The 21845-nt window shown below is 35.4% G+C and overlaps 1 protein-coding gene across 6 annotated transcripts; it reads left to right on the forward strand.

The window, feature by feature from the left end:
• The first annotated feature begins 260 nt into the window (after positions 1-260).
• On the forward strand, positions 261-21536 carry fam131aa (family with sequence similarity 131 member Aa). 6 transcript variants are annotated; one of them, NM_001114579.2, is made up of 5 exons: positions 261-542; positions 11237-11324; positions 11415-11600; positions 15629-15766; positions 20245-21416. In NM_001114579.2, the coding sequence occupies exons 1-5, from the start codon at positions 489-491 to the stop codon at positions 20664-20666; spliced, it is 888 nt and encodes a 295-aa protein (NP_001108051.2). In that variant the 5' UTR covers positions 261-488; the 3' UTR covers positions 20667-21416. The 6 variants fall into 6 exon arrangements, with proteins under 6 accessions (NP_001108051.2, XP_087094635.1, XP_087094633.1 ...); XM_087238509.1 differs by having other exon boundaries at positions 337-1015; positions 20217-21536; XM_087238507.1 differs by having other exon boundaries at positions 337-542; positions 20217-21536.
• Positions 21537-21845: the final 309 nt, after the last annotated feature.

Below are 21845 nucleotides of genomic sequence, written 5' to 3' on the forward strand. Positions count from 1 at the left end.
CTTTTTTTGTGTGTGTTTTCCAACTTTTTCTGATTTGGGGTCGAAAATGTTTCCTACATATTTAGTCTAGAAACACTGCTAGAATTTTATTAATGTACATCCAAAGTTATTTGAAATATTGTTAACAAGCATTATCATGGTATTTTGATCTCTGAATGCTAGGCTACAGATTGTGAAAACTGGCATACCCGGACACCTCCCTCTTCCCCTTTAGTAGCCTAGGCTATAAATGATATAGCGGCCTGCCATAGTAAGTAGCACTCACTGCTCGTCGACTCTGTACGTGTGAAAGAGACTCGTGTGTCTTTAAGAGAGCCGCATTACAGGTGGGATGACGCTGTCGGAGAGACTCGGTGTGGTGGGGACGATGCGTTTGGTGGGTTAACAGCACTCATTTCTACCCCTGTCTCTAATGCTGAAGAAAAGCTGGTGTCTGTTATTCACGGCCGAAGACGGCGACGCGATTCTTCTCCTCAGACCCGACGCTAATGCTGTATCCATGTGCAATGCTTTTGACAGCTTTACCCCAACTAAATCTAAAGGTACGTGAGGCTTCAGTGGCCAAATGCGCATCGACTTCATCGGTGGTTGTGATTTTGGCGACTGTAATAACGCATGTGCTTGTTGTTCTGGTGTTGTTTGGATCGCAATAGGCCGTCACGTAGGTACAATGCGCGAATATTATCAGCCTGTTGCCAGGAAACAAACGCGCTGTTGCTGTCACACTGTTGTTTATGAACATGATCTGCTCGTCAATCAATCGGACAGTCTCGGGGCCGCTGATGCACTTCGGTGGCTCGTGTCCTGTCGTGTCACCCTCACTTCTGTGATGGGATTCGTTTATCAGGGCCCGATCCATCAGCGCAAAGCGCTCAATTATTCGCAATTATTTGTGGCATCACTGTCGCGCTGCATTGAAACAGGCGAGCCGATTGATGCTGTATGGAATGATGCTGGCTGTGCCCAATTTAACTGTTGATTTGGAGACAGACAGATGGAGGAAAAACAAACCCCGGTAGGTGAGATTTATTTCACCGAGCGCAGTGTCTGCGTGTTGTTCATGGTCAATGGGAATTAATGATGCTCAGGGACAGATGATGCTTCACGGTTACCTGTTGCTATAACGACCGGCCCTTATATTGCGTTAACTGCATTGTGTTGCTTTCCATGAACTGAGCTCAGGTGGCCTATTTTAGTCGCCGCAACTACATTTGCTGTTGCGGTTGCTGTAATATACTTGACCTTATACGAGGCTAATTGTGTTTATGTATGTTTGTTTTGCACACACAGACACACACACACACACGCCGCTCTAAACGCTGCAGCTTGTTTCTCAAACAAATCTCAACGCATGACCTCTGTTTGTGCATTTAAATTGATTCCTTTATTCTTATACCCCCCTGTGTAAATTAACCATGGTTTGTTTATATAACCAGTTATAAATACAATGGTTAAAAGGATTGTTCACCCAAAATGTACTCAATATTTACTCATCCTCGTGTGCTTTAATTCAAACCTTTGTTTTTTTGTTGAACACAAAAGAAGATATTTTGAAGAATGCTAAAAACCTGTAACCACTGACATGCTTAGTAAAAACTAATTCTATGAAGGTCAGTGATTACAGCTTTCCAACATATCTTCCTTTGTGTTTAACAGTAGAAAGAAAGTCAAATATGAAAATTGTATTTTTTAATAATTGTTTAAATCCCTTTATGCTATGACCTGTGTAGCACATCCATGGTTCATTTGTGGTTTAACTACAATAACCATGTTTTTATTTGTGGTAAAATCATGTTTGTTTGTTTTTCTTGTATATATGCTTTGTTTTTTGTTTTTGTTTAGAAGTACCATGTTTGTTTATCCTTTAATTCCATGCAAATGTCAACCTTGCTATGAAAAAAGTAAGGTTTTATCAAAATACTGAAACTGTTTAAAAGTTTTTTTTGTATGTAAGCATGTATTTTACAGTGCTTTAAAAATACTCTAAAATGTCTCTGTCAATGTTTTTAAACAGTTATATTTGATTTACCAAAGTCACACAAGTGGCAATTTCACATCTGTTACATGCATAATCAAGGTTTCTTCTCTTAAATGCTACAATTATTAAAAAAAAACTAAAAACATTTTAGTCCTATAGAGAGCCAACTCTTCTACTTTTGAGTAGCAGTATTTATTTTGGGTTGTGGAGTTTAACTCACAGAATTTCTACAAAGTAAATGATATACTGTAATTGTGCATACTTTTTTGGTCACATCCATAACGCATGTTTATTTTCTTCATTTAAAATATAAAAAAAATGTGGGGGTTGGTGCGGGGTATTCTCTTGCTGGCGCTTACTTTTTTTACTCATATTTAGCTATATTTATTGGCAGTGCTATTGTAATGCTATGGTTGTTTGTTTTTGTTCTTTTAGTTTTTGCTAATAGTACATGTAGTATACAAAGTGCTGAGACAATACCATGTATTTTTATAATTTTCCACCATGGAAATAATAAAACATCTTTAAGGGATATTTTGCTAATATTGAGCTTTCAGAAGTTGTACCATGGCAATAGCATGTCTGTTTGTTTGCACTAATACTATGTTTTTAGATAATGCATCATTATATGTGTTTTTCATATATCATGTATTGCTTAAAGCATTACAATGTTAGTTTTAAGATATATTGTAATAACAGTTATTTATTTTATTTATTAATTCATTTATTTAGTCAATACATTTTTTCTGGACATAGTTCCATAGTAAATGGCCATTGCTAAAAGCTCTATTGTAATTTTTGGAATGTACCATGCTAATGCTATTTTTCTGGACGTAATGCCATAGTAATTCCATGTTGTTGTTTATTTGTTTGTTTGTTTATTTTTGGAGTGGCACAATGGCTCAGTGCTTAGCACTGTCGCTTCACAGCAAGAAGGTCACTAGGTCGAGTCCCGACTGCACCAGTTGGCATTTCTTTGGGGAGTTTGCATGTTCCCGCTGTGTTCTTGTGGGTTTCCTCCGGGTGCTCCAGTTTCACAAAGACATGTGCTATAGGTGAATTGAATAAACTAAATTGTCTGTAGTGTATGAGTGTGTGTGTGTGTGTGTGAATGAGTGTGTATGGATGTTTCCCAGTACTGGGTTGCGGCTGGAAGGCATCTGCTGTGTAAAACATACAGTATGTGGAATACTTGGCGGTTTATTCCACTTTGGCGATGTCTGAAATAGAGACTAAGCCGAAGGAAAATAAATAAATGAATGAATGAATGAATGAATGAATGAATGAATTTATTGTTTTTAAACCAGAATATATGCTGAACTACATTTTTGAACATAGTAGGAAGTAATAATTTATTTAATAATTTTTTTTTGTAATATTGAAGCATTTTTTTGCAGGTACTTCAGAAAAATAGTGCCTCATAGTAAAAACATATTTGCTTGTTTTTTGGACTAGAACCTCTGTAATACATGTATTGCTATCATGCATTTCGTCTGTCATATGCATATATTGTATTTTGCTTTCAGTAACACATATTTTTCATAGTTTTCTTTTTACAATATATGTACTTTTGTTTACATCATTACATGTAGTAAACCTAAAGCAAACCCTAATTTTACTCAGAAGATTACAATATTAATTTATTTGGATAAAAGCGTCTGCTAAATGACTAAATGTAAATGTAAATGTAAGAGAAAATACATGGGTTATAAATAATATACAGTTGAAGTCAGAATTATTAGCCCGCCTTTGATTTTATTTTTCTTTTTTTAAATATTTTCCAAATGATGTTTAACAGCGCAAGGAAATTTTCACAGTATGTCTGATAATATTTTTTCTTCTGGAAAAAATCTTATTTGTTTTATTTCGGCAAAAATAAAAGCAGTTATTAATTTTTTAAAAGCCATTTTAAGGACAAAATTATTAGCCCCTTTAAGCAATATTTTTTCCTGATAGTCTGCAGAACAAACCATCATTATACAATAACTTGCCTAATTATCTTAACCTGTATAGTTACCTTAATTAATCTAGTTAAGCCTTTAAATGTAATTTTATTCTGTATAGAAGTGTCTTGAAAATTATCTAGTAAAATATTATTTACTGTCATCATGACTAATAATATAAAAGAAATCAGTTAATAGAAATGAGTTAATAAAACTATTAAGTTTAGAAATGAGTTGAAATAATCTTCTCTTCGTTAAACAGAAATTGGGGAAAAAATAAACAGGGGTGCTAATAATTCAGGGGGGCTAATAATTCTGACTTCAACCGTATATTTAAATGTACAATTAACACTAACACATCAAAACACAGTGGAATCTTCCGTTCGTTTTTGGCATTTGGCACATGTATTGTAATGCATTGTCTTTTTAAAGTTTGCTAATATTAAATAGCAATAAACTCATTTTGGTAATGCTTCTTTTTAGACGTAACGTGTTTTTTAAGAAGTGTTGATAATAACGTGTTTTATATTGTTCTTTTTTAATAACATTGTTTATTGTCATTACACAATATATCATGGTTATAGTATGTTTTATGTTTTAGACAAATGGACTAATGCCAGTTCTATTATGATACCATCTTTTTAAATGTACTATTGTAGCATTATTTTTGGGAGCATGCATACTAATACTTTGTCTCTAGTGTGTATATTGCCATAGTACAATCATGTAGTATAATCATAGTATAAACATAAACATAATTTAATTGCTTTATTTTTACAGTGTTCTGGTTACTTGTTATATGTGCTTACCATACTAAAAGCAGTCCATTTTGCATGATTGCATATAATAATCACAACATTTGTGGAATAACAATAACTAACTATTTAATTAGTAAATGTTTTTAATTATTAGTAGCAATTAATTAATAACAAAAATATGAATTAAGAAGTAATAGTAAGTTAAATAAGGCAGTCTTTTTTAGTTGTTGTACCATGGTAATCCCATGTAATTTTGTTGGGACATACTATAATAATTACATTCTTTGGGCAAACTTAGAGACGTAAAAACTTGGAGACTTAAAAACGTGCTGGATAAGTTGGTGGGTCATTCCGATGTGGCGACCACGGATTAATAAAGAGACTATGCTGACAAGAAAATGAATGAATTATTCAGCAAAATATCATAACAATAAATTTTATACAGCAGCATAGAAATATGGTTATTTTCACATTATACCACGTTACAATGTTTTAGGATTCGGACACATACACTAATGCCTGTGGAGGAAGAAGAAGAAGAAAAAAAACATTTTGAAAGTGTGTGTGAAAATGTTTCATTCTGAATGACCTGATGAGCAGAGTGTGTGTTATTCACTAGCTTCGCACTGAATCATTACCATATCAAAGCAGCAAATGGTATTAGCATACGAGACCAGGTTAATAGAGTAAAATAAGCCCAGCTCTTTTGCTTTAGGTTTAATTGACCTCATTAAGATCACTGTGGCCCGTGTCTGTCTCTCTCTGCTATGACGACTAACCCCAAATCACGCAAGAAATATTTGACCCACATACAGCGCTGAAGCATGGCAGGCATCTGGTGCCTCTGCAGTCTTCTTCACTATAGCGGCTTTTCTAATGGGCTTTAGAGGCCAATCTGACTTAAGCACATCTACCTGCGTTCGAGACTTTGACGTCAGGCACATGCGAGTCAAAACCACCTGTGCGATTTGCTTCTGTGAGGGTGGATTTAGATTAAACCTGCCATGATATGCATGACACAGTGGCCTACTTTTGTTTTGGAGGCTTGCAAATGCTTCGCCTCACCTGATTGTTTGAAATTGGAAACTTGATCTGTGTTTATGAAATGCTTGCAGCACGAGGACTCTTATTTATTGAGTCTTATTTATTATTTTGATTCTCAAATTTGTTTTTATCTTGGTATTATTTTTTTTCATTTGCTGTACTGGTTTTGATAGTTTATTTTTTGTTTTGTAAACCTTTGGATAACATTGTTATCTTTTTAGTCTCAGTATTAGTTTCAGTACACTGTAAAACCCAATAAGTTAACTCAAACTGTTTGAGAAAACCGATTGCATTTTGCAACAAAATGGTTTGAGTACTCTAAATTCATACATATAGTCATCCACATATACTATTTCTTTTGATATTTTCAAATATTTATGGTAGTAATTTAAGCATTTTAAGTTCAGTTATCATATTAGTATGAGTAAGTCCAAACCACTATATAGCTACTCAAATGCTTCGGTATTGCTTCTAGAATTAGAGTTAGCTCAAAAAATAGAATGCCTTAATTCATAACTCATTAGGTTTGAGTTCTGCTTAATATAATCAGTTTATGAGTTACCATAACTCTTTTTCATTAAGTAAAAGTAACTTTTGAAAGTATTTGTTTCACTTATTTAATTTAGGGATTTTTATTGTTTTGTTTTACAGTGTAATTATAGCTTAGAACATGTACCAGATCATTTACATGGTAGATGCATAGTTAAAATTTTTGCACAGTTTACATCACACCCAAACATGATGTTTGCTGTTTGATTCAACTACTTATTTAGTTGAAACAACTAAATTCTTGAGTTTTTTTGTGACAGAGTTTTAATTGTTTTGAACTTAATTGTTTTATGTTCAATCCAATTAAATTTGTAAAAATGAATAAATGAACTTAGTTCCTTCATGTTTATCCAACAAAAATTGATTGTATGGAACCCAGCATTTTTAAATAGTGTACTTGTGTAAACCCCTTAGTAATAAGAATAAATATAGCTTGAACAAAAACATTGCACCCTGAGTAGGGGCTGGTGTAAAATTCTGATGGCATGATAACCTTGGATAAAATATCACAGTTTTACGGTATTGTGATTACTGCTCTAAAATATATTCTTTTAAATGTCTGGAAAAAAGAAGACTTTTTCTCCTTTGAACACAATATATTCTATTTTAAAGAACATTTATAATATTTTGGAGAAGTAAACATGTCAGGCTAAGTAACTTAAATAAATCATTGACTTCTGTTGTCTTTGTTTTAAAAACACAGATTTCTTTACAATTTAAAATGCCATCTTTGGGTTTCCTTTCTGCTGGAGATATTGTTGTCCTAAAAAAAAGTAAAAAAAAAAAATCTTACATATACTGTGGGAGCAGTAAAATAAAAGATATCTTACTTAAACCTTGACTTTTCCAATCCGCCGTAAACCTTGAAAACAGTCATTGCCCCATGCCTATTGCACACTGTAAAAAATCGATTAAGTTATTATAACAAATTTATGCCGATTGAACATAAAACAATTAAGTGTTTACATAAAATATCCAGAATTATGTTGTTTCGACTTATTTTAAATAAGTAGTTGGAACAAGCAGCAATTTTAACATAAATACATTTAAATATAATTTATTCTATAACTTATTTTGAGCTGAAAACAACCCAATTCTTGAGATTTCATCGGGACAACTTATTTTTTTTTTATGTTCACTTCACATAAATTTGTTAAAAGTGTAAGTTAACTTAATTGATTTATGTTGGGACAATATGAATGAATTTGGTGGAACCCTGCATTTTTTACAGTGTGATATGCAAATTTTCCACTACAAGTCAAACGCTTATTACCTTTATTATATAAGGGTTGCAACGGGTTAAAGAATTTCTGGAATGTCATGGTATTTTAAAAGGTGTATGCCAGACATTGAAAGTCAGGGAATTTAATATTTTTTTCTGTCTAGGAAAAGAAATAGGATCTTTATTTATCTTTTAACATCTTGCCTCCTATTTATCAAAATGCAATTTTTCTATAAGACATTTAGCCTATTTTTATGGTTAGGCTGATTTTTAAACACCATTTTATTACTTTGCCGCTTGTCAATAGCCAGTCATTTAAATCAAACAGAGTCACAAGGCTATTTGTCCCACTGGTCATACAGGTCATAAGAACAAAAAGTGGTATGTAGCTATATTGTTAGCTAGCTATTTAATATTTCAAATTATTCAAAAAAGTGTAGCCTATATTAGGTTGTGGAAGTGGCCTCTGACAATTGTCTAGCTTCTGCAACCTGTATGTAGTCATGTATTTAAAGACTTCAATTTGTATAAAAGGGATTATTATTTAATTGATTATTAGTAATGTATTAGGTTCTTGGCTTATTAAAAAGATTGTCAAGGTCTTTGCATTTAATTAAGCAGTTCAGTCCAACTTCCAATCCAGCTTTGTTTTGGGATTTATCACTGTTTCCTAAATAGATGCTATGTGATAATAAAAAATATATTTCAGTTTGTTTCTCATTAATTGTTATGTTTCATCTTGTTTTAGTGTATCCATCATTATAACATTTTTATTGTATTTTACATTGTTGTTTTGGCCCGTAGATTTAATCTTTGTTTCAGCTTTTGTTTATGAGAATAACCTTGAAAGGTCTGCAAACAGCTGCCTTGTAACTCATCAAACACGTCGGTTTTCTATTTAAACTGATGAATGTCACTTGTCAATTCGCATTTTTATCATGTAAGCCATTAATGTCAAATGCTAGGGGTTATTAGCCCCCAGCTGTGGCCAGACTTTTTTTTATTATCAACCTGTGGGCTAATATTATCTGACATGCCAGCGAGTGCCGTTTGCAAAGGAACAAGGCACCGGAAGAGTTTTGATTGGCCAAATATGTCTGAGGCATAAGCTGCTTTGATTATGTGCGGCTGATCTCTCGCAGCTCATGTGACTAACATATGCTTCAGCTTGGATGAGCGCGAGTGAATTGTCAAAGGGTTAATTGTGGATTTGGCATCTGTTTCTGAGGTGGAGATTGAGTTTGCTCTGGCTTTAGAGCGTTTGCTTTTATGTTGAGCTCTTATTATTCTGTATTTGTGTCTTGAGTGGAAATGGCAGCTTTCTGCGATGCGTCCGTACACTGAGAAAGAGAAACACGTGAGGACATGTCAAAAGGTAGGAGGTTTGGGTGGTGATTTATTGATGGGGTCCAATATTGTTCCCCAGAGGGTGTTTAAGTAGAATAATTTAATAAAAATTAAAAAGTAATAAAGTAATTGTGTGTAAGACATTCACAGCAGGTTTTTTAGAAGAAATGTGTTTGTGGTGGTGGTGTTTTTTGTTGTTGTAACAGTACTTTACAGCATTTATTGATTTGTGCAAACATTTTTATATTTTCAGTTGTTAAATAAGTAAGATATCTTTTGCTTGAGATAGTGTTAGTTCTATTTCTAAGTTTCTGAAAAGACTAATGTAACTAATTTGTTAGCTAATGTTGGTCAGTTAATTTTATATTATATGAGCAAGATATGAACTATACTATTACAGTATTTAATCATCTGTGTCAAGGTTAGTCAGTGGCAATTTAATTGTTCATTGTTAGTTTATGTTAACTAATGCTACACTAATGTTAACATGCACAGCTCTGGATTTTTAACAATGGATTAGTAAATGATTATTAATTTTTGTTTAAATATTTTTCATCGCTTGTTCATGTTAGTAAATATATTAACAAACATTCACCATTGAAACCTTATTGTAAAGCATGACCAAAATGTAATATACTCCTGAGATATCATAATTATGAAGTTTGACTAATGATTAATTGTCTTAAAAATAATAGAAATTGCTCAGTCATTGCTCAGTTTGATGATGTATTTGTTTGATTTGGTGCAATGATGATTAATTGTCTGTTTTGGGGCCCATACAGGAATCCAACATATAGCCAAATATGAACATATACCGCAAATAAAATTCTGTTCAATATATTTGAATATATTATCCATATGTATTTTTAATCATAATTATTATGAATGATATTATACATGTTTATTACATTGTATAAATGTTCTAAATGACCTAAAACACAAAATGGCAAACAGTGAGATGCTTCCATTGCTGGTGTTTAAAGTTTTTAAGCTACTGTAATTAGTAGAGATGCTGTACAAACACAATGGATAGGGATGAGCACTTACTAATGAAACACTGTGTCTGGTGAATTTGAAAGTGAAAGTAAAAGACATGTGTTTGGAACAGTGCCTCTGTATTTTTCGTATTACCCTTAAAGGCTGTTAAAGGAACTGCAGCAATTGCAATCAGCTGGAAAAACCCTGCTTGGATGAAATAGCTGCAATTAGGCCTGTCCTAAGATACTGAAAGCTGAATTATATTATATTATATATATTATATATAATTTAGATATATTATAATGATTCCTGAAGGACCATGTGACTCTGAAGACAAGTACATATGTTTGTTTTTTGCTTTGAGATTTGTAATCTGTTACACCTCTAATATATATATTAATGATGTAACAGATAACAAATCTCACAGTTCAGATCACACTACAGTTTTTGAGTCACAAATTGGACCATTTTTCAGATTAGCAATAAAAGGAGAAGACAAACGTCAGTTGCTTACCATTTATACAAAAATAATACTGCAAAAACCATTGGTTTCAAAAAAACAAAATGTAGAACCTGTAATTTTAATCAAAATAAAAATCAAGAAAGAAGCAGCTAAATAAAAGGGAAAATATTCAATGCAAAAATGATCTTTGCTACTTTCGCTGATAATGCTAAATATAGAAATCTAACATCTTATACAACATATATTTATTTTAATGAATGATTCAACAATTCACACATAAAACTTAATGCTTCATTATAGGTGGATCATTTTTGAAAACCTATTCAGTGACATCATTTTAATATTGTTTGTCGCCACTCATTGGTTACACAATGTAATTGCTACGACCAGCGTCATGTTCCATTAAACTGTGATTTTAATCTTTACCATAAACATCTCTCTGCAATTGTTCTAAATGTTGGATTAATCTACACAAAACTTACTAAAAGTTATTAATCTACAGGTCACGTGCATTCTGAACTGTGGGTTGTGATCCATATATATTTATAATATATTTATATCCTTGAAGAACTGAAAATTCCAAAGAACATTATTAATGTTTAATGAGTTTTAATGACAATTAGCAATGCTTTGATTTGGGATCTGAATAATAATAACAACATGGAATAAAAGTCTCTAAATAATAATATCATCATTGATTATGTGCTACTATTGTTCTGTTTTAGCTGTATTTACATACAGTTTGAATAGTTTAAAAATAACAAATATGCAGATATAGAGGATTTTAATTGCACCTAAATGAAACCATATATAAAGTAAAAAGATTCAAGTTGGTTCTATTTATTTTACAACACTGCAACACATTACAGTGCATGTCTGAACTTGCACAACATGCTGAATTTCTACAGTTGTGCTTAACTTTCATCATCATTTTGTATTTGGCTGTTTCTGCAGGTTGATGACCCTATTGATATGCTCCCCAAGTCAAGAAAAGCCCTCAGCATCCAGGAAATCGCAGCTCTGGCCAGATCTTCGTTTAATGGTAGCGTGTGAATGACCTGTGTGTTCAGTGAGAGTGTATTTGTGTGTGTTGGCGACAGACGGAGCTGATCTCCTGGGTTTTGTCTGACAGGAATCTCTCAGGTGGTGAAGGACCACGTGACCAAACCCACAGCAATGGCTCAGGGTCGTGTGGCTCATCTGATCGAGTGGAAGGGCTGGTCCAAGCCTTTAGACCCTCCGTCTGCGACACTGCAGTCCCACTTCAACTCGTACAGTCATCTGAGTGAAGGAGAGCAGGAGGCCAGATTTGCTGCCGGTGAGTCTGTACTTGATGACTGTGGGTACACTGTAAAAAGCAATTAGTTACTTTACTTTAAAGGGCACCTATGATGAAAATCATCTTTTGTAAGCTGTTTGGACAGAACTGTGTGGAGGTATAGTGTGTCCACAGTCATATTGGAGTGGAAGAAACACAATAAGTCTTTTTTATTTTATTTCCTGATGTTAAAAATAGGATCCAAATCCCTCCCATTTTGAGGCCCACCGCAATGGGACATAGGAAAGCGGTATACCCGCCCACTGAATTGATTGACAGCTGCATATTAAAATGTCTCCATCATAGCGTGTATAACCATATCAACAAGACAGGAAGTGGACAAAGCAACTGGCATTAAAAGATCTGTTCAGCTCTCTGTGATCAACAATCATCATCAAATGTGATCAAGAATAAGTTTTACAAGTTTAACACATTTTTAAAACAGTGCATGTTTGTAATGAATTACATTGATTTTAACGTCTTTATCACCACAGCCCCGTGTCAATACAATTATAAAAGTAGACGCTTCAGTCCTGGTTTGTAGACACTAAATCAGCTTTATTTTGTACATTAGCAACAGATATCCACACAGCAGTAAATATTAACCTGTATCTTGTCACATTTGCCGTGCAAAGTTAAATGTGTGCGCTTTGTGTATCTGTGTGTGCGTGAACTTTGTAACGACATTGTGTGTGACTCATTGTTGTAAATCCACAGCAAATACTTCAAATAATCATTGGTAAAGTTCTTACTGTAGTATTTCTCACAAACATCACGTGGAATCTGCTTCCTTCATGTCTGTCACTGTGCTGTTTATCTGACGGAGAAGGAGACAGAGACACACTGACAGGCATGTGGGAATAGTGGATGGGGAGAACCAGCATTAAAGGTACAGGCAACAAAAGCAGCTACATTGTGTTCAGTGCAGAAAATTCCAATATTCTGAAAGGTATAATAAATAATCTGATGAGTATTTTGAGCTGAAACTTTACTGACACTATCTGGAGACACAAAAGACTTCTCTTAAACCTTGAAAAAGGGGTAAAATAGGAGTCCTTTAAAAAATAAGTAAACCTGCTGCCTAAAGAGCAATAAAGTGATTTTACTTTACAAACAGTCAGTTAACCCATTAACTCAACTTAACTTTTATAGTTATGCACATAGTTTGTTTACTGAAAAAAGAGAGCAAACTCATAGCCTTGTAATTATTAAGTACAGTCAACTAATGGCTTTTTACAGTGTAAAACTTCTGTCCTGAAGGGTAGTTTTTAGAATGTCCAGAAAGATCTTTATTAGCTGGATCAGCTGTGTTAATTTAGGGTACAGGAGCTAAACTGTTCAGGAGCAGAACTGGACACCACTGGCCTAGACAAACCTAGATTTACAGATACTGTGGACCAAATCCCTAGGCTATTATGAAAGAATGTATTCATTCATTTGTTCATTTTCTTTTCAGTTTAGTCCCTTTATTTATCAGGGGGTGCCACAGCGGTATGAACCGACAAGTTATGCAGTATATGTTTTACGCAGCGGATGCCCTTCCAGCTGCAACCCATCACTAGAAAACACCACACACTCTCATTCACACACATACACTAATGACAATTTTACCTTACCCAATTCACCTGGAGCACCCGGAGGAAACCCACATGATCACGGGGAGAACATGTAAACTCCACACAGAAATGCCATCTGACCCAGCCGTTACATAAACCAGCGACCCTCTTCCTAGCCACTGCCTCCGCGTTGTCTATTATTATTATTATTATTATTATTATTATTATTATTATTATTATTAGTAGTAGTAGTAGTAGTAGAAGTAGTAGTAGTAGTAGTAGTAATAGTAGTTGTATTAACATTAGCAGTAGTGTTAGCATCACAGTAAAATATGCAACAGGAGTTGTCGCAGGTGTCAGTCAGCATCTTGATGCAGCCGAAGGCTTTCAGACTCAGCAGATGGTGTTAAATGAGATTACACAGTCACACAGCTACACCTGCTGATCCTGCATGTCACTTCACTTCATCCTGTCTTCCAGCTCTCCTCCTTTTGCTTCACTTTTATACTCTGCCGCATGTTTGGCTGTCATCACTTTTGAGTTTAGGATTTACTGTGCCCTCCACTAGCAAAGCAAAGATGCTTGTGGAAAAAAAAAACTACTTTATTATTTAACCTTTTGCTCAGAATATATAAAAGAAAATTCTCAACAAGCACATATGCTTGCGCACACACTCCCACACAGTACAGTATATAACACCGTGTATACAGTAACACATTACAAATACTCAGAATACTGTAATTCAGGCCCGGATTGGCTAATCGGGAGGACTGGGAGAATTCCCGGTGGGCCGGTCCGTTTTTTGGCCGCGAGGGCCGGTGTCCCTAGCTCCAGAATCTGTTCCTCTCAGCAGTCACACTTTTAAAATATAATTTATTTATTTACTTGACCACAGCCTTCTTATTTATTATTTTACCGCAGCTCTGCTCTTGTTATCTATTTTCTCGTAACTTCGTGAGCAGGATGCAGCCTTCAGGTTAATGATGATATAACTAGATAAGTCACCATTCAAAGTACAGCTGTTGTGGTACAGTGGTTAGCACGTTAGGTTAAGATGCGGTTAACCTGGGTTCGGTCCTCGTCTATGAAGATTTTTTTTTTCATTTTCATTGTTAAGACATATAATACTGTAAGGGTTGTTGAACATTTGAAGTTCTAAAACAGCTGTTTTCTCAAAAAAAAAAAAAAAAAAAGACGTGATAGTGTAATTAGAAACTGAATTGGAAATGACCTTATTTTAAGATAGTCAGTGGTGAACTGAGGTAGGCCGGTCTAAGGCTTGAAACTCCAGGGCTGAAAAAGAGTCCCACTCCGGCCTTGCTGTAATTGAGTGGTTTCTATGGAATGGTACTATACTAAGCAGATTAACAAAATGTATTCTTTTACTTGAGTACATTTTTTATTCTTTATCTGTACTTCAATGCTCAATTTTCCTTCAACCTGCAGTCTTTTTATGTTTGTTTTTAATAGTCTTGTGATTCCTGTGCATTCAAATTGTGCATCGAAAAATCAATGTTGTTCAACCCCAAGACACGGACACTTTATAAATGCAGCAAAAGTGTGTAAACATACAGGGTTTCAAGAAAAAAAGCCTGTACTCTCATCTAAAACAAACTCATGGTAATATTTTGAGCAGAGCAACCCTGGTTGATTAATCGAAAAGTAATTGAAATTGACATTCAGAACCTATAATTGATCAAAATTTTCCAGGACGATTTTTTTCAATTACTTTGCACTACATTGATGATGATTTGAAGCTGCACCAAGATGCCTTGAGACGGCATATTTTCTATTACAATTAAATAATTATTAACACGAAAAAGTTTTTTTACAGTAGATGCAAGAAATGCACTGTTTAAAAAAAATATTTACAGGTTATACAAGAGTTTATTTAGAAGAGATACTGCTTTATTTTCTACTTTTGAAAACGCTGAAAATAATTATTTTTGTTTCCAAAAGTGCAGGAGATAGTTTAAATAGATAGTTGATAGTGTGTGTTTTTTTTTCAATTATTTTAAAATCACCCTACCTTCAAAAATCTCTTACTTGTAATATGTGAGCATATTTACTGTACAAAACATATCAGTGAATTATGATGACAAAAAATAAAATAAACTAATAAAATAATCGTTCATTAAACGTAATCAAGTTAAAATGTTCAATTAATCGAGATAGTGATTTTTGCTCAAATCGCCCAGCCCTAAAGGAGAGGGTCAAAAAGACATTTTCCCCAAGCCACCTTTGCTCATCTTTCCCAAGAGGGGCTAATATTAGTGGAGGGAACTCTGCTTCAGTGCATTTACCACAGCTAAACCTCTCAGCAGCACCCTTTTGTTCAACGAGGACAAAAGCCTCATCAGAAAACGTTAACGCCAACGCTGATTAAAAAGAGATTTTGTTGCACTGCTGTCTTTGTGATTAGTGTCTTTGTAAAGTCCAGTGTCATTCAATAGCGTTCCACTTTTTTTTTAGGTGTGGCAGAGCAGTTTGCTATTGCTGAGGCGAAGCTCCGTGCGTGGACTTCGGTAGATGAGGAGGAGATGGAGGAAGAGTCTTATGAAGAAGATCCCCCTCTAAATCATGAACCCATCACAACCACTTTGAGCTCAGGTGAGCATGGGTAGAGCCTAGAAACTTCCCTAATGATTAAACCAGATACAGATGTACTACCTAAGTAAATATTGCTAACACTTTAGGTTAGGTAACAGTTTCCACTGCTAAATTCTGGCTTATAACATGCTTACTAGTAGTATTTTGGCTGTTTATTAGCATTTATTCTGCATCCCTAATCCTACTCAGTACCTAAATTCAACTACTACCTTTATAAATATTAATAAGCAGCAACTTAGTATTTATTATTTTATAGTCTTAGTTTATCATTTGTTAAAATCAAGAACTGTGTTTTAAAATTAAATCAAACTGTGACCCAAGTGTCATGGAGCTGCGTACATGATTACAGAATAATTTTGAAGTTTATTCTATTTTAATAGGAAATTAATTTTCTTCATTCACATGGATTTATTAAATTAGGTAAAGGTGGTAAAGATATTAATAATGTTACAACATACTTATATTTTATTTTAACAGCTCTATATTGCCATTTTATACTTGTATAACGTGTCCCTGAAAAAGTGAAATTGGTTCTGAGAGAAACTTGACATTTATTTTATCAAATGCCCCAGGGTTTGATCTTTGGACATTTTATGTCCAGATACATTTTGCAGACTGTGTGTGTTTGTCTTTTTCTCAGATGTCACAACGAATGGTTTTTTTTTGGTGTATTTCCGTTGAACATCAGCAGTTTTGTCTCTATTCATCTCTTCCACACTTTTGTTATTGTGTTTCTGCTTGTCTTCCAAGGACAGTTAACCCAGAAATGACAGTTTGCTGTTAATTTGCTCTACCACATCTACTAAAACATCAAAGAAGTCTTTAGCTGACATCGTGCAGATTCATAAAATGCAAACCAACAACTGCTTTTTGCAATATTTTGCTACTATTCAAGCAATGTTAAATGAGTGTCTATTACTCCTGACCTTACATTGAAGTCTTATGAAGGAAAACCATTGGTTTGTACAAAAAACTAAACATTATATACAATATTACTACTATGGCAGCACAATATTATGTTTCATCACCGTTATCACAGTATACACATCTGCAATAGTCACATCACAGGATCTGCTATGTTGAACCAGTATTATAATTGACTAGGAGCCAAATTTGAAAACACTTATGATTTGGTGAGTCATTGCAACGTTTAACCATAAAGTTGCTAAGACATTTAATAGTTGTGTTTTTTTTATCATTTAAATCAATTAAAAATATTCAGGCATCATGTTGTGTTCACACCAGACATGGCACACGTAGATAAATTGCTGTATTACTGCATTAATAGACATGTGAACATATAGAGATAACTCACTTCATTCATGCCTCAAATTCACTTCACAATAGATGTGGATTCGCGTCATGGGCAGAGCTTCTGTCTGCCCGGTGACTCTAGATTTGTTGCTAAATGGCTAACATGGATTTTATTGAGAGAAAAGCTGTGTTTATGTGCTTTATGAAGGCTGAAAAACAGCGTTGATTTGTTTGGAGCCGTCCACTAAATCCTTCTAGAGATGCACCCAGCTCTGTGAGTTCATCAACTCCTCCAGAAACTATACTTGGGTGAGGAAAGCTTTTAGCAGTGCTTACGACTGAGCCAAGCCTAGTTTGAACTGTTGTCCGATTTCCCCTGAGACATCAACAACAGGCGCTACATCATAATCATGCCCCTACAACACAAAGTTCATGAAAGTTACAGAAAGTCATAAAGCACTGTATATTTTATTTGTACAGTATTGTTGCTCGACTGCATTTCTTAATGATCCAAATCTATTGAATGTAATGTACTGTGTGTTTATACAGCACATTTATCATGTATAGCCATACACCCAAAGCACATCACAATCATGAGGGGGGTCTCCCTACTCCACCACCAGTGTGCAGCATCCACTTGGATGATGTGACGGCAGCCACAGGATAATGGGGCCAGTGCACTCACCACACATCAGCTACGGGGAGTGATAGTGTCAATTCGGTGGATGGGGTTGATTGGGAGGCCATAATGGGTAAGGGGAAATCGAGGGAATTTCGATTATTCGAAATTTTACCGGGGTTAGATCTCTACTCTTTACAAGAAGTACCATGGGATTTTTAATGACCACAGAGAGTCAGGACATCGGTTTAACGTCTCATGCTAAAGATACATTAAGAAAAATCTATATAAAAATAATATATTTCTTCCAAATAGGGCTATTCATTTCATATGGTGAAATTATATATTCAGTATCGCAATATATAGTGTATATAAATACAATATTGCAATGTCTTTTCTAATATCGTGCTGCCATAACTATTAAATTTAATACACCATTTTAGTCTCTGTATAGGATCTACTAAACTGCTCAAAATATTGCATAAATTCTGTATAAATTGGAAGTAGCACTGTACTTTCAACTGAAACAGAATATTGAGTAGGGCTGGGGCTTTCTATTGGGCTTCATTCCCTAAGAGTGTTATTGTTATTAAATAAATATTTATTATACAGGGTGTGCCATTTATATGGCTACACCTTTATAAAATGGAAATGGTTGGTGATATTAACGTCCTGTTTGTGGCTCATTAGTATATATGAGGGGGCAAACTTTTCAAGATAGGTGGAGACCATGGTGGCCATTTTGAAGTGATTCTTTCTATTCTTTCATGAGTTAATTACAAGTTACTGACCACTTATAAAATGTGTTCAATGTGCTGCCCATTGTGTTGGATTGTCAATGAAACCCTCTTCTCCCACTTTAACGCACACTGATAGCAACACCGCAGGAGAAATGCCAGCACAGGCTTCCAGTATCCGTAGTTTCAGATGCTGCACATCTTGTATCTTCACACCATAGACAATTGCCTTCAGATGACCCCAAAGATAACAGTCGAAGGGGGTCAGATCAGGAGACCTTGGGGGCCGTTCAACTGGCCCACGATGACTAATTCACTTTTCAGGTAACTGTTTATCTAGGAATGCTTGGACCTGACACCCATAATGTGGTGATGCACAATCTTGCTGGAAAAACTCAGGGAATGTGCCAGCTTCAGTGCATAAAGAGGAAAACACATCCTCATGGAGCAATTTCAAATATCCAGTGGCCTTGAGGTTTCCATTGATGAAGAATGACCCCACTATATTTCTTGTCTTTGGTGTGAAGATACAAGATGTGCAGCATCTGAAACTACGGGTACTGGAAGCCTGTGCTGGCATTTCTCCTGCGGTGTTGCTATCAGTGTGTGAAGAGTGGGAGAAGAGGGTTGCAATGACAATCCAACACAATGGGCAGCACATTGAACACATTTTATAAGTGGTCAGTAACTAGTAATTAACTCATAAAAGAATAAAGTTACCAAGCACAAACCAGTTAAAACCAAGCACACCATTGTTTTTCATTTAAAATTCCCAATAAGTTTGATGTGTCAAATGACCCTCTTCCTATTGCAAAAAACAGAAGTTGGATCCAAGATGGCCGATTTCAAAATGGCCACCATGGTCACCATCCATCTTGAAAAGTTTGCCCCCTCACATATACCAATGTGCCACAAACAGGACGTTAATATCACCAACTATTCCTATTTTATAAAGGTGTATCGATATAAATGGCTCAACCTGTATATATATAATGGCTATGGAAGCCATCAGATAGACATTAAAGGTGCAGTAGGCGATCTTCCACAAAGATAACAGCTTAGCATAAATCTCTGAATCACATTCCTTTCCCTGCCATCTAGAGCCATGCCTCCTTAAACACGAGCACAGCAGAAGAACCCTCTCTCATGTGTTAAAAGCGACTTGTGCTTGTCCGGCGGCGTGCAAGCCAAACTGACATGCTATTTCAGAGTGAATTTTTAGAGTTGCATGGTAAACAAAATAAGGAGAGACTAGGCGGAATAGCGCTTTGTACTTTTGTTTTGTTGTTAAACTAATTAAAATCTACATTATCGATGCTGAAAAAGGTCCCTTTTGAAACTGAAAAATAGTCTTATCAATCTTTCACCTGAAGATTTTAGTGGCTGATCAACACTTCTGTGAAGATATAATGAATATATCTATAATATATCTATAAGATATAATGAAAAGACTTTCAACCATCACAACAAAAAATGTTTCTGAAGACAATCACCTACTGCACCTTTATCAGAAGGACCAGCACTATAAATGCAGAAGCAAATGTTCAGACTTTGATTAAAGATTACCAAAACAACCTTTTTTTTTCAAGTTGATTGATTTTGCACAGATTAATTGTTCCCCTAACAATGTGAGCTAACCAAAGAAATATGTTCAATTTAATTTCACAGAGACTTCAATGCTCTACTGAAGTAAAAAATAATAAACATGACCTAAGGGTGACAAAATTGCCTTCAAATGTCATTCCTGAGTGAACCATCTTGTCAATTTCTCCTTTTTTGTTACCATCTGTCCTTCATACCATCTTTCTGTCTGTCTCCATCTTCTGATCCACATCTATAGGTATTCTCACACTTTGCTCCTCCCTCAGACGCTGTATTATCCAATCAGAGATGCTCGTTGTCAAATCAGACCGAATCGCACACGTCTGAACTCCCTCTCATTCAGACGGACTCCGAAGACCTTCTCAACCCAGACGAAGACCCAGCACCGACCCAGGAGATCCAGCTTTCAGAAGCAGATGGCGAACAGGCCACGTGTGCGCTTCACAAAGCAGAGCGCAGGCCTCTGTGGAGCAAAGGAGACTCCTGCTACTACTCCACATCCTACTCGGAATCCGGCCTGTCGCCTGAGGAGGAAGACCAGGACGACAGAGAGGAAGGAGAGGACAACGTGTTTCAGGAAGTCATCCGCTGGTACAGACACTGCCGGAGCATCTCCGACACTTCTGGAGCCCTTTCTTTTGATGAGGAAGAGGAAGAGGAGGAGGAAGAAGAACAGGACAAGCAGTGACGCTGTGCTCTCGCTCGCCTCTTTGTCTCTCTCCCTCTGTAGTGACCCTTCTGTGAAGTGTTTGTCCAGTCTGTTATGCATTCAGAGACCAGGACTCGTTTTTTTTTCTTCTTCTACGGTTTGTTTAAAGGGGTAGTCATTTTAGAAATGCCCATTCTGCTATCATTTACTCACCCTGGTGCTGGTCAAAATATTTTTTCTTTCTTTTTTTTTATTCCTAAGCAGCATAAATGCTGTTTGGCACAATTCTGGTGCTATATTACTTTACATATATTTGTTTATAACTTAGGGTGAAATGGTGGCTCAGTGGTTAGCAGCAAGAAGGTCGCTGGTTTGAGTGCCGCCTGGGCCAGTTGCCATTTCTGTGTGGAGTTTGCTTGTTACTCCGGGTGCTCCGGTTTCCCCCACAGTCCAAAGAAATGCGGTATAGGTTAATTGAACAAGCTAAATTGTCCTTAGTGCATGTGTGTGTGAATGAGTGTGTATGGATGTTTCCCAGTACTGGGTTGCAGCTGGAAGGCCATTCCACTATGTAAAAAAATATGCTGGATAAGTTGGCGGTTTATGCCGCTGTGGCGACTCCTGATGAATAAAGGGACTAAGCTGCAGGAAAATGAATGAATGAATGTTTATTACATATATTGCATGTATATTATCGACAACACCTATTCTTGTTTCAGTACAATTTTGAAAAACTTTTTTTGATCCGTTTCAATTGTTGACTACTGTGTATAAATATAAGTAAATTTACGGTTCAGTAATCATTATTATTAGTTTGTTGTTATGTGAAAACATCGTTTTTAGTTTTTGTTGATTTAATATTAATTGCAGGGGTGCGTTTCTCAAACAACAAAGTAACTCACGGCTGAACTATCATAGTACGATGCATCGTTTGGGAAAAGAACGATGTAGTGATGAGTGTTTCCCAAAACCGCAGTTGCTTTGTCGCATTTCCATCGCTAGAACCACATTAGTTATAATGTGAAACCTCATCAAGGATGCTCTAAATGGGGCGGAGTAACGTCTTTAGAGAAAACTCCCCAATTTTTTGTGCAAATTCTATTGTTTTACACGCACACACATAAAAAAAAATCCAATATTAATTTTGGTAAAAACATGCACTCGTTTTCATTATTAACAGAAATATACATAAGCGGCACATATAGGGGCTATGCTTCC

Source organism: Danio rerio, chromosome 2, assembly GCF_052040795.2.
Source record: "Danio rerio strain M-AB ecotype USA chromosome 2, GRCz13ab, whole genome shotgun sequence".
NCBI lineage: Eukaryota > Metazoa > Chordata > Actinopteri > Cypriniformes > Danionidae > Danio > Danio rerio.